At 32.0% G+C, this 13832-nt stretch overlaps 1 protein-coding gene across 1 annotated transcript in view; it reads right to left on the bottom strand.

Moving 5' to 3' along the window:
• Positions 1 to 4513: 4513 nt before the first annotated feature.
• LOC123697084 (D-beta-hydroxybutyrate dehydrogenase, mitochondrial) overlaps positions 4514 to 13832 on the bottom strand; it is a 57278-nt gene continuing 47959 nt past the window's right edge. The window contains exons 7-8 of the mRNA XM_045643498.1: positions 13222 to 13395; positions 4514 to 5060 (exon numbers count right to left, since the gene is read on the bottom strand). Of these exons, the coding sequence (XP_045499454.1) occupies positions 4902 to 5060; positions 13222 to 13395 (333 nt within the window). The 3' untranslated portion in view covers positions 4514 to 4901. The remainder of the gene's footprint in view (positions 5061 to 13221; positions 13396 to 13832) is intronic.

Here is a 13832-nt window from a genome sequence, read left to right as displayed (position 1 = left end):
TCCTAATTAAATAAAAAATTAAATTTATTTGTGAACTATCTACTAATACATATTTTAGGTCGATTTATAATCATTTCATATTTTGATTCTTTTTAATAGCACTTAATATAAGTGAGAGGTTGATCTGGATACACATTATTAAATTTTCACGTCGCAATAGCTCGTCAAAGGGCGTGTAAACTATACAATATACATAGTAGATAATAAACCTTGTATAGCCTATTATCTGTGCCTTAATCAATAATTTAACCTAAACTTTTAAAACCCAAATTATAAAACCAATACGCAGATCGGAAAAATCGATAAAGCTGTTAGTGATATAATACAGTAGGTTAATTTAATAATTGCCTAAACCAGAAATGGGTCAACGAGTAGGCGGTGGAACTAAGTCGACACTATACTTTAGAAGCTTCTAAGCCTTGTTTGTGACACTGAAGTTGTATACGCTAATGTATTACAAAACTGGTTGTTTGTTGTTTTATTACAAGACTACGAACTAGATAACAAAGTTTAGGAAAGATAAAGTTTACGAGGAGAATAAACGTTCACAAGAAATTACCGGACGGTAAACAAAAGGGTATAAATATAAGATGCAGTAAGTATAAAAAAGTGTTGCACTATAATATTATATAACTATGTAGTTTATGTAAATATACTTACTTGTAAAGCGCGTAAAGATGTTTAGTTTGATATATTTCTTTAGCTTTTTCGTGAAAAATCGAAAGCTCATACGAATAGAAGACGAAGACGACGATTCTACATTTTATCAAGGACAGAATTAGTGACTGCAACTTTAAAGGATTGTTTCATTCTGTATCGTGTAGGCAAAATATGAAAATACTTGCCTGATTTGACAATAATACAAATAGCATTGTTAACTTCATATTTTCGCTATCTACAGCTACGTGTAAAACTTTCATTAGGTATTAGATTTGCCCCTAAATACATAAATACATAGATATTTGAATAAAGTCAAAGTGTTCCTGACTTAGAATATAACTTAGATCTATAACCAAACTTCACTAATGCCCAGGAGATAGCATCAAGACCCTGGCATTACTTTGCGGTTATTTATGTTGACGTCTCAAGAATGCACCGTTAAATGTAAGATGAGCCCTAGATATTTTATTACATTCCAACTCTACAGTCGCGTTCCCAACGGCCACTTTATTTATGCAGTTACTAAATTTTCGACGGCGAACATTTCCAAACATTTCAACCAAGAATTTAAAGAGATAATAATATACTTTTTAGTTTTTATATTAATGTGTTTTAGGAAAATTTCTATATTTTTTACTTTATCGTGTACAACATCAATCACGAACCCAACTCAATCTAAAACGTGATCGAAATTATTCTAGTATTTTTGTAAAATGTCCTAAGCTTACTTCATACCACAAGCAAGGAGTTGCTGGAACATTATCGACGAGCATGATACATCATTATTTTGTCCATTATTTCGTGCTTTTAAAAATATCAATCTTAATCTAACGGCGCCTTTCTTCCTATCCTAAAGAAACATTGTCTTTTGTTGTATTAATTTGTTTCTGTAAGCTCTTTATGCTTTAAGGCTGGCTTCTAATCTACGCGAAATAGGGCTGAGATGGAGTTTGTAATCATAACTTAATTTTCAAAAGGCGCTATAAACAGATTATACTGCAATCAGTCGGTGTAGTATTTTCTATTGAAACAAACAATTTAATAAACAACATTTAATGTATGTAATATACAAAAGCACTGACTTCATATTCTAAGCTAAAAATTTCATATAATAATAATTAGCGCTTGAAATTAGTTCTTTGATGTTGCTTTATAATATGAGTGCTGTTTTATGCATAATAAATCTAATAGTCGTAATTAATAATGTATTATCAATTTAAAATATATTATGATGGTTCAACGTTATGTAAGTATTAATTATAAATTATAAATATGATGTTATTTTGCATCCCTTATTATACCTATTTAAATATTTAAAATTGGATGAACTGGATGTTGTTCTATAATTAAAATATCTCTCGCATTTATATACAAAATTTTGTAGTCTCAAAACATTATATAGGTAAGCTGTTCTTTCATTTTTATTATCATCAATATAGCAAATCATCAAAAATAATTTCCAATTACAGGATAAAAAGATTAACCAATATAAATAAAACACAGTATATCACAGTTTTATAACATTTATTACAAAATAATACAAGATTATTTCACACAAATTTCAATTATTAATGCGGGTTGGTGTCGGATACAAGTTTAAATGCATTTTTTAAATGTAGCGATCTGCAAGTAGGTCATCCTATAACTTAGGTGTAAGGCTGCATTTTTTAAATTACTTTCTTACTTGGTATTAAGGTTTCAACGTCTTATATTGCAAGGCTTACAATACATACCTCAGGTAGATGTCCATGACCAAGGAATTTAGAAGTTATTCCATTCTTACGGCTGTTTGCTTTTAAAAAATATTGAATAAATTTACTTTCGCTTCGGGATGGATTCCGAATTCAAAACACATTAAGCGAACTGAATATTTATAAGTTTATTTTGAACCTTAGATGAGATTTCATTTTTCATAAATACGTACACTTTATTATTTACTAAAGTGTACGTACGTACGTTAGTACTTCGCATCCATACAAATATATATTATACTGTACATTGTAATATTAAATGTTGTGGTACAATAAATGATTAAATAAATAAATATTTATTACAAGGGTCATGGACGCGCTAAAACACAATTACGATCTACATCTACTTACAATAAATTATCAACTATAAAATAGAACAAATGTTAAAATTTTCTAGTTGCTAAGTTGACTAGATTTTACAATATTACCTATTAATATAAAGAAAAAACTAAGCTTAACAAAAAATTATTCAAAATAATTTAAATTCCGTTCCAATACTTTTTACAGAACCGAACAATCTCTTCTCATGGCGTCATATTTCAGTAACTTCTTTAAGAATTTTTTTAAATCAAAAGGCTCAGAAATTTCCAAGCATTTCAGAGATCTTTTTGTGTTTCTTTATCATATTGGTACGGAATATAAATCATTTACTTAACTAATGAAAAGCTCATAAAAGAGATGCTTAAAATAACTCTTCTCTCAATCTTTCCAATTTATACATTAATATTGACTGATTTCTATATTGAATCAAAATTATATATAATTATAAATGAAATATACTATGTGTAATATTTTATTTGTTTCCATGAAAATGTGTTAGCAAAAACTTAATTTAAAATTCAGTACAGAAACCAACCATATAAGTAAATACATATCAACCTAAAAACATAAATAAATACATATATATGTAATATTTTCTGGCTGGCTAAAATTCTAGGTAGCGTATCGTTAGCACTCAAATTTTTAATGTACTATTTCGCCAGTCACTATGAAAGAAGAAAAAATTACGTCCATTAATTTAACGGGACCGTAGAGCCAAGTGCGATTGGCAGCCATCAAGTATCCAATATTAAAACTGGTGATATCTTCCTAAAATAGTTATAGTAAGTTAGATATATCGTATATATAGTTATATATGTTAGTAAATAGATAACCATTGTAATCATAAAAAATAAAGGAGCATACTTTACATACTATACATATACATACATAGACATGAAAAAATATTGTTAAAGTAATAAATGGTATATAAATATATTCTATTCGTTTCCGTGATAATATACACGTTAAACAAAAGCAAATCGATTAAAGATACTTAAGTAAAAAGGGTGATAAATAATATACTGGACGCTTTGAGGTCGATAAAAACCGTAAAATGAAAATTTACGGTACTGTGATGATACTGATAGCCTGTTAGGGTATCGTTTAAGTGCTTTTAAATTTCGCTCGAAAATTAACGAATGTTGTCATATATACGATATTTTTATTAAAATGTACAAGTAGCTTTAAAGAAGTATAATGAGATAAATAAAAATTAATGCCCAATTAAGTATTTGTGTTATTTTGAATGTATCGTAGTTTGAATAACAATTGATGTATTCCAAACGATTCGCGGTTCGTTAATTAAATAATTAAATCAAACAAAACCGCATCAACGATCAATTAACCTGCTTGTACATACGAAATTAAATTATTCGCAAACTCTGTTTCGTGTACATAATGCATACGTAGTACGAGTTTGGCCGCAGAGGTGTGCCCTCATTTGCTACAAGAACAATTTAATTGCCTGAATTAATAGGAAACTAGGTAACACTAATTCAGATGGCCTAACTGTTAGTTATCTGGCTAGGCAAATTATACTGATGTTCAAGATAATGAGTTATTTTTAGCAGTTATAGCAAAACTATATAGAAATATAAATTTGCTTTAGATCTAGAATGTTGATTTCAATGTATCTATTTATATTCATGAAAGACTTTTTAGAAATGCGAGAATTTTCTAATGCAGACCATGATGATGCCGTGACCACTTAAGACTCGCATAAATATGGCGTATTATGTTATTTATTTTCATTGCAACGTTGGATAGAGAATTAGAGATACGTGTTCTATACAATGCTCTATTAGAATTATTGACCAAATTTTTTTCACATATTTTGTCGCGCACGCTTCTGTAGCGAATGGTTGCCATCGGCTATACGTGTGTGGTCTATGCAAAATATAATATGAAAATAGTGAAAAAAGTGTCAAGTGCCTGTCGCTGGCCACCAGGGAATGTGGTCGGTGGCCCGTTTGCGCCAACCCTTAGTGTTTACTTTTTTACAATTTACAATTTCACATTATTTCTGACAATTCCAAAATATAAATACAATCGATAGTCAAAGTCGACCTTCAAGTATTTTTCAGTTTTGCAAGTTTAAATTTATGAGACGTCATTTTTATTTTTCAACAATACAAAAAATCTTGTAATGAAAAACAGATTCGTTTTCATTTAATCAGCATACAATCCTTCATACAGCGATCGTGGCATGTGTTCAGCGAGGATGGACTTGAGCTTCTCTCTCGGAGAGACCGGCGTGTAGCGCGACAGAGGGAACGTGCGGGTCACTCCGTCACTGAGAGCACGAGTTACCGCTGTTAGGTCGGCATCCTGTGGGATTAACAAGATAATTATGGAATTATGTAATTAATATACAGGATGTCCCACTATTGGTATACTAAGCGCGAAGGGCACAACTATAGGTGTCCCAATAAGAACGCAAGATTTAAATTTGACATAAAACGCAGATATTTAAAAAAAAATTGTGAAAACTATATTATATCGTAAAGTAGACAAGATGAGGTTATGTTTGGAACAATACATCAGGGAGATGGCCGCCGCGGCTTTGCTGGCACATACGCGATCTTTTAATGAAATTTTCAATGACCGTTTTACATAAATGATGTGGTATTTCATTAATACAGCGTCCAATTTCGTCTTTTAAGGCTTGAGTCGTCGTCGGCTTAATTGCATAAACCATCGAATTCAAAAAAACCCCTAAATCGCATGATCTAGGTGGCCAATTATGGTCCCCAAAGCGTGAAATAACACGACCGAGAAATGACTGATGCAGCAATTGTATTGTTTCTCTGGCTGTATGACATGTGGCGCCGTCTTGTTGAAACCACATCCCCTCCAGCATGCAAGACGCAAATCTTTCGTCAAAATTCGCTGCATAGTGGATTCGGAAGCACCAATTTTTGGAGCTCGGTGTTGAATTGAGATGGATGGAGTTTGAGCGATATCATCACGTACTGCTGCGATATTTTCGGTTGATCGACCTGAAGGCGAAGGCGCGTTGTTGTCTTTACATCACTAACAGACCCAGTTTCAGCAAATTTTTCCATTAATCTCTTTTTACTGATCGCAATTTCTTTGATAGCAATTTTCGTACTGTAGCCGCAAAACTTTCACTATTTTGGTAAAACAAATTTTGCAATGAGAATGTGTTGATCCTTCGTTTAGCGTTCCATTTTTACTAACCTTATACCTTCTACTAAAAAAAAATTACACTTGTTGATATGTCAAACAATGACACTTCGAATGGCGCCAAATTTAAATCTTGCGTTCTTGTTGGGACACCCTATATATCCTTCTTTTAACTTAGTATACCAACAGTGGGACAGTAGGTTTGATTATTATTAGATTATAGACTTTAGACGCTATAATTACACCTTTATTGCGCGTCATTGCTGTTAAGTCGGCGCCCCGTGAAATAATCATGAAAAATATAATATCGAAGTAATGAGTAAGGAGTTAAGTTCGTTTTGTTTAGTAAAAAGTTTAATGTGCTAATTACAGGAACTGGTTTGAACTGAAAAATCAGACTCCTGGGTCTAGTGCGACTGGGAACGTGCGTTTCAAAAAAATTTTTTTTTTGTTTTTTTTTGAGTTTTTAGTGCGATTGGGAACGTGCGTTTCACTCAGCGAGCGTTTCACCCCCTCCAAACAAAGATTCTTAATTAAAAAAAAATCTGGAATGTGTAGGTAAAATGTATTTATATTATTTATCGTTTGCCACTGATGTATCTGAAGCAATATGGCAAGTTAAGATTAGACTTCTTTTAATAATGAATATTAAATAACGAAATCAGAAAACTATCTAATCACATAAATAATTATAATGTAACGTGGAAAACTGCCTTCACATACTTTTTCAAGTTAATGTTAAGGTAGGTAAGTACTTCACGTTAAAGTTAAGGTACTTTATTCTCAATTAGGAATACTTAGAATACCTGACAATATGTGCTTTCATTTATAAATGAAAGTAGTGCAGAGGGAGTCTTAACTCTTAACTAGCATTGAGCAAATTTAACAAAAGCATTATCATAGAGTTATGAAGTTTGCGTTTAGTATTATGGCTGTTGTTCAGTAAATATTTATCAATGAAACTAAGCACTACAAATTTGCATCTTTATTTTATAAAGAATATTTAAAAATATTCGCCTCTTGGTACGTTAGTAGGTAATATTACGTATTCTGTGCTCTATATATTAAACAGGAAATATTCAATATTATGCTTAAACTACACGGTAATAATTAAATATTATAATAGTTTATTTAAACAATATAAAGCTTAACCTAAAGCTAAACCATCCTAATAAAAAACAACGACATTCCAAATTAATAACAGCTTTACTGTCAGTGTCATGTGTCACTAACATAGTTTGAGTTCATTTGTGTGTGTGAAATTTTCATACCTACTATCAAAATGTGATGTATTGTTGGCTGATAATAAATTGTTGTGTGAAATTAACATCTATTTCTTTATAATTGTTTTTAATTGCATTGAAAGATTAACCTATTAGACTTTCTTTGCGCATTAATTAAAACTTAGTAGGTATATACCTAATACTTAAAAAAAAAAAGTTATGTATTATGCAAGGTATATAACCAAATCTAGCAAACGGTCTGTACATAGTATTGAGTGCAATCAAGGTGACAACCATAGACATCGAGAATGGACCACAGAGCATAATATAATATAATTAGGTGAACGTTTCTTATATCTTATCTATGCGTGATAATACTAATTGATAGATAGAATCTTCGCAGCAGTCGTCTAGATATAAGTACGTACTAGATTTTAATCTGATTGAAAGCCGCTTCTAAAAGCTGAATTCTAAACAGCTTTGCAGAATGATGGAAATATTCCATACACACCTACATAAGTATCAAAATTGCAGTGTTAAAATGCGTTGAAACGTTTGATGATTTATAAATCAAGGTCTACGATGAAAAGCAATTTTCCGCTTCAGAAGATCAAAGCTTTAATTACTGTGCTACTGTAATATGTTTGATCATTAGTGCTTTAGCGAAAGAGAATTCCTTTAAAGACGAGCTGTTATATGGATCTTTAGATTGCAAGTATGCTTAGGGAATACGTAAAGACTTTTACAGAACCTTCCCATAAATGCAAAACATGTAGCGTGTGCTAAAATACTTTTATACCTCTCACTATATACTGAGCTTACGAATTTATAATGCTATCATGTTGAATAAGTTTTCATGCAAATAAAAATACAAATTTTATGGGTTGCTATTTTGTGCACCCTCTTAATTAAAAGTGCAAGTAATAAAAACGTAATTATATCTCGCATTAAGCCTTTTAATCAGGCCATACATATAGCGTTAGCATTTACACGGGAATGAAACACATTTGAAAAGCTTGCACTATTGTATGTTTTGTGCAACTGTAAGTTCCAACAAGTCACTTCGTATAGAATGCAGTTCTTCATAACCTGACAACAAAAGCCGTGTAGAGAGATGTGCATGTAATACGTTATGCTTAGATTACAAAATAAAGTACAGATGGAGCATGACAACCGCCCGTCGCCCTTGTCAAAGAAAATACGAAATCAAAAACAAATACGTCGCTGCACCAGTGCTATAGCGCATATAGTGTCATGCAATACGTCAAAAAGGGTTTGCAATGTTAGTAAAAAAATGCCGTCTTGTGATAATAAAACGCTGTAAAATTTGTTCCCGAAAACAAAAAAAAAGATAAAACATCGTTTCACAGGTTTTCTGTAGATTATTTGGCTGATTTATTTCTTTAATACGAATAATAATTTTACAGATATGAAGGAATACAAAACTTCAACGTATGTTGCCAGTATTTTGAAAATGAATTTGCCATTTTTATTGGTAAAACGGTAAAATGGTTAAAGGATCTTCAGGGTAATGCTGTTGGATTTTTCGATCGTGAATGTGATTATTTGTAAAGTGCACCAACGGTTCATGATAATTATTAGATTATTTTAATAAGCATAATACATTATTTTGTTACTTTTATAAAGCTTAAAAACGTCGTTTTCGCTAGCGATTTAATTTATGTGAACTCCATGATGGATATGATGAAAATAAAGTGTCCCCTATTCTCGACTAAAAACTACCGCTATTCGTATTCATATATTATGAAAAATAAAAAATAATATAATTATTATAGTTAATATTGAAACTTTTTTTATATAATTTATTTAATAAAAAATTGAATACAATTTTTTTGTCCATATATAACTTTAGTAGGCAGGTACTTTATGTAATAAAAGAATTTAAATAAAAATTAAAACTTGACTTCTCATTTATGTATATAGCCTACGTAACTACCGCCACTAACATAATAATTCAGATCATTGCAATGAAACCTCGCAACTCAAAATCGGTCCAACGGTTTATACTGCAGGGCGTGTCAAAGAAATATTATACATACATCCATAAACTCGAAAAACATAACCCTCTTTTTTGCGTAGTCGGGGAAAAATTTGGGAAATTTTTCAATATCCGGTAACATTACACGCACACAGAAGCACCGTGTACGTACAGTGCAGCGGCGAAATGACAGCACACATAGCTTTATTGAAAATGACGATAAATTATTCGGTTTAGTTCGGCAACGCTACATCTGTCTTTTATTTTGTAATCTAAGACGTTATGTAACCAAAAAACTAAGACACGACTGCATTTGCCTCGCGTGGTTTAGATCTGGTTGACCCAAATTATAAAGATGCACAATGAGTTTAAACACTTAACAAGAAACTCGTTTAAAGTACATGGTTTTGTAAAAGACAAATAATGTAATATAGCCTTCCGCCCGCGGCTTCACCCGCGTTTTTAAAGGAAACCCGCATAATTTCCGTTTCCCTGGGATTTCCGGGATAAAACCTATCCTATGTGTTAATCCAAGTTACCCTCTGTATTTGTGCTAAATTTAATTGTAATCGGTTCAGTAGTTTATGCGTGAAAACCATACATACATACATACAAACCTTTCCTCTTTATAATATTAGTATAGATAACATTGTAATCATTATTTATAGTAAATCAATATGCTCGTTAAAAATGTAATTGGTGTTGTAACTGGATACCGAAATTATAAACGCTTAATTGAAATGTAAATAATAACTTATTTAATTAGGTTAGTTTTCTGTTTGATGGTAATGGAATGCATAATTAAGCGGTTATTGGCAAAGCGTCTCTAGTGGTTTCCAAAATGTAGCTAGCTCACTGGTTCAAACAGATTATTTAGTATTTAGAATTATATTTAATTTAATTTCCACTGACGCTAAGAGAAACGTAAATTCTGTAATTTGTGAGCTTAATAAATATTTATTTTCATGTAGCTTCAAGTAGCCTCTTTAAAAAAAATAGTCAGGCAAAGAAAATACTAAATGTAACATTTTACAGCAACTTAAATGCAAAAAATTATGAACGCTGTAAATTCTCACTTTTATTAAAAGTCAGATTAATTGATTACTAGGACAGTTTTTATCTTGGTGCGACAGAAAAGAAATCCTCGTTGTCACTGATTTGAATGCAGCTATCTTGATATTAAAAGTACTAGAGATTAAAATATTTATTGCGTTTTATTTATACACAAATTGCGGGACAACAATGAAGAATAGGTTTACTCATTTAGGTGGAATTAATTTCTTTTCTGAGAATGTTGATTCATTGTAATTTGGAAACTTTAATTGAAAACAATTGAAAAGATTTACGAATAGAAAAGTTTTTAAGAACTTAGACAACAATTTTTTTCTCTTACCGAGAATAATGTTACAAAATTTGTAATTGGACAATACAATAAAAATAAATATTCGATTAAAATATACATGTTTTGCTCATTATATAAACATGTTTAACATCGCAGTGTATTTACGAATAATTCGAATTTCGAATACATTAATCACAGAACAAACAAGATTCAAAATTTACAGCCGTTTTTAATTAAAATCACAACAATGATATACGGTGCCACCGAGCGTGGTCTAAGCGCGTATAGATCAAAATGTAATTTCCTCAGTTACAAACTGTAGCCTAGTTTACGGCGCTCAACGTCTTAGTTGTGTCTCGAGAATCCTCAACGAGCCCCAAGTGGGTGTGATATGGCCCTTTCACTCGTTTCCACATGTCGCTTTGTTTTTGAACTGCTATTCTCACTTCTATTTTAGGTCATCTATGTGACAATCTGCCTATGCATTCTTTAATTGCATCATTAAGAAGTCTCAAGACAGTCTCAGAGAGAAGCGGTTTTGTATCTTGATTTGAAATGCAGTAAGGCAATATGATTTTTGTTGTCACATTTCAAATTGAATAACAAACCATTATTTAACAAAATTTATATCACACCTTGTGCTACTATAAAATCTATACTAATCTTATAAAGCTGAAGAGTTTGTTTGTTTGAACGCGCTTATCTCAGGAACTACTGGTTTGATTTGAAAAATTATTTCGGTGTTAGATAGCCCATTTATTGAGGAAGGCTATAAGCTATATATCATCACGCTAAGACCAATAGGAGCGGAGCAATGCGGGTGAAACCGCGGAGCACAGCTAGTATAATATAATGTATAATTCTGTTTTAAACGCACATCTTGCACAAATGTCTGATGTTTTTAATGTAGAGTTAGGTTACTTAATACTTTTGGAAAGATTATTTTCATTCATCTACGTTGTACAGAAATGTATATCAAAATGTGAATACCCTTTTTCAATATCAACTTTATACGTACATAGGTTTCAAATTTTGCTAATTTTGGCAAAGCTTACTTAAAATTCAAAGTCCACTTTACATTAGACGGCATAGAAGTGCAGTTTTGCATTCATTTACCTTCGTAAAGAGCTTTTTGTGAAATGATTTATTTCTCGTCTTGTCATAGTCCGGTTGTTTTAGAAATCTGCATCGTTAATTCTGGACATAGGAAAATTTTAATAAATAAAAATTTTATAATTTTTTTTGTCTATATTACAACGAAGCATGTGTTGGTAAAACTTCTCTAATTATAATTTATGTTAAGTCTTTAAATTCAATACATTCGTTTGTGTTCAAATATTATTTTATCAAAGGAAAAAGTGTTAAAAGATGCACAGTTTTTCAACGCATTTCAACGTACCTACACTCCTTTGTTATCCGAACCGTCTCTGGACACGTACTTTAGCTCCTTAAGAAGTTCATTAGGTAAGTCAAAGCCCATTGCTCTAGCTCAATTTGCTTTAACTCTACTGAGTTATGACGTATTATTAAAAAAAATTGTATCTGTAATAAACTTACTTGCTTTTTTCTTTTATTTATAAATGGAATATTTGTACTGTATGTATCTTTAACATATTATGATTTACGTCGTGTCAATCTATTACATAATATTCATAATTATCTACACTTAACTAGAAGTATTTTACTTCAGTACTTTAGGAATCGTAACAAAAATTTATGAAACTATTTTACCTTTTCGTACCGCTCCCTTGATCGGCGAAGTTTTAGAATTTTACCTTTCCGACCTTTACACGTTCCTCATATTGCATTCCTTTACTTCTCAAGATATCGCGCGTTAATGCCAGACATTTCGGAACTCCAAGGAATTCTTAAGTACGTATCTATACTAATATTATAAAGCTGAAGAGTTTGTTTGTTTGGAACCTCGGGTCCGATTAGACAAATTATTTCGCCGAGATATGGTCCATTTATCGAGGAAGTCTCTATATTATATAACATCAAGCATATGCGGGTAAAACCGCGGGGCACAGCTAGTAGTAGATTTAAACATGTGCGTATGAGAGTAATTTATGTGCACAGACAATTGTTCAAAACAGTTGTTACAACAAAAACAGTGTTCCACAGTCATGTTCCCCATACCTAACTGTTTGGAACACGAAACACATCTATTTTTAATAGCTTGAAGTGGGGTATCTAAATATATATCAGAATTACAGACCATGTAAATATTAAACTTAAAATTTTTCACACAGTCAAGATTTTTCGTTCGTACCATTATTTCCTAACTATTGCTTACTCATATATACTTATTCTTGGTATACTTTCCAAAAATATTATAATTAACGGGATTAAAATGATTTTTTTTAAACTATTGCATAGCTTCTATCGCGGGCCTTGAGCGCGGGGACTGAAACGAGAAATTCCGTAACGAAAAAACCTCACGCTCCCCACTCCGACGGGCGGAGGTGTGGCTTGAAGGCATAGCATGCAATAGCTTTACCGCGGCAGTCCCCGAGTGACACACGTCGTTTTGAAGTTTACTTCTTAATGAAAGTAAAAAAGATGAGAGTGAATTTTTACGATGCGCGCGCACACCGAAACCTAAATTTAACAGCATGAAGTTAGTTCTAGGTGGTATGAAAATTGATAACTATGTTCAAGTTGTATTTTCTAGTATTTTTATCCATACGCCAAAGAAGAATAACTTCTAACGCGTGTACATAAGTACACACACACAGTTTTTATACAGAATTCATTTACACCTAATGTTCTACTTACCGCATTCTTCGTATACTTCTCCAAGCTACGCAGCGCTTGCTCGAAGTAGTCCTCTCCGTACGCGCCCTTCTGTTCGTCACTGAGCCGCTTCCACATGTCGCGCGCTTGTTCCAGAAGCTTCTCTTCGTTGAGCCACGCGCTGCCCGTCGTATACTCGCCCGCCGCTACTACCACCTGGATTGGAAATTTTAGTTTTGATTTGTAATATTTAATCGTTTTGAGCGTGTTAGTATTGTATTTTTTAATGATGTTTTAATATGAAGATATGATAGTTAAGATATTTACACTGGGTTTGGGGAAAATCAATTTCAATTGATAGGCTCTATGCCTTGCCGAATTATCAATTTGCTTTTTTGATTTTCATCGGAAATGGCATGAAAGACTTTACCGCCAGCAACTTAAATACTTACCACTGTGCCAATACGACTATTTATAGAAGCGAAATAAATTAGTTTCGCTTTATAAAATGAATACAAAAACAATAAGAGGACAGGCGTACACATGCCTTTTTTTCAGATTTTCTTCAGAAGTGCTTGGTGCCTTGTTAAAAAGAGATTATTTTCAACGTATCGCCGCGCTATTGCCTCGTAAACTGAGAATCAACGATAAAA

Source organism: Colias croceus, chromosome 13 (genome assembly GCF_905220415.1).
Source record: "Colias croceus chromosome 13, ilColCroc2.1".
Classification (NCBI taxonomy): domain Eukaryota; kingdom Metazoa; phylum Arthropoda; class Insecta; order Lepidoptera; family Pieridae; genus Colias; species Colias croceus.
The sequence above is the reverse complement of the archived record's forward strand: the minus strand, read 5'-3'. Positions and strand labels throughout refer to the sequence as shown.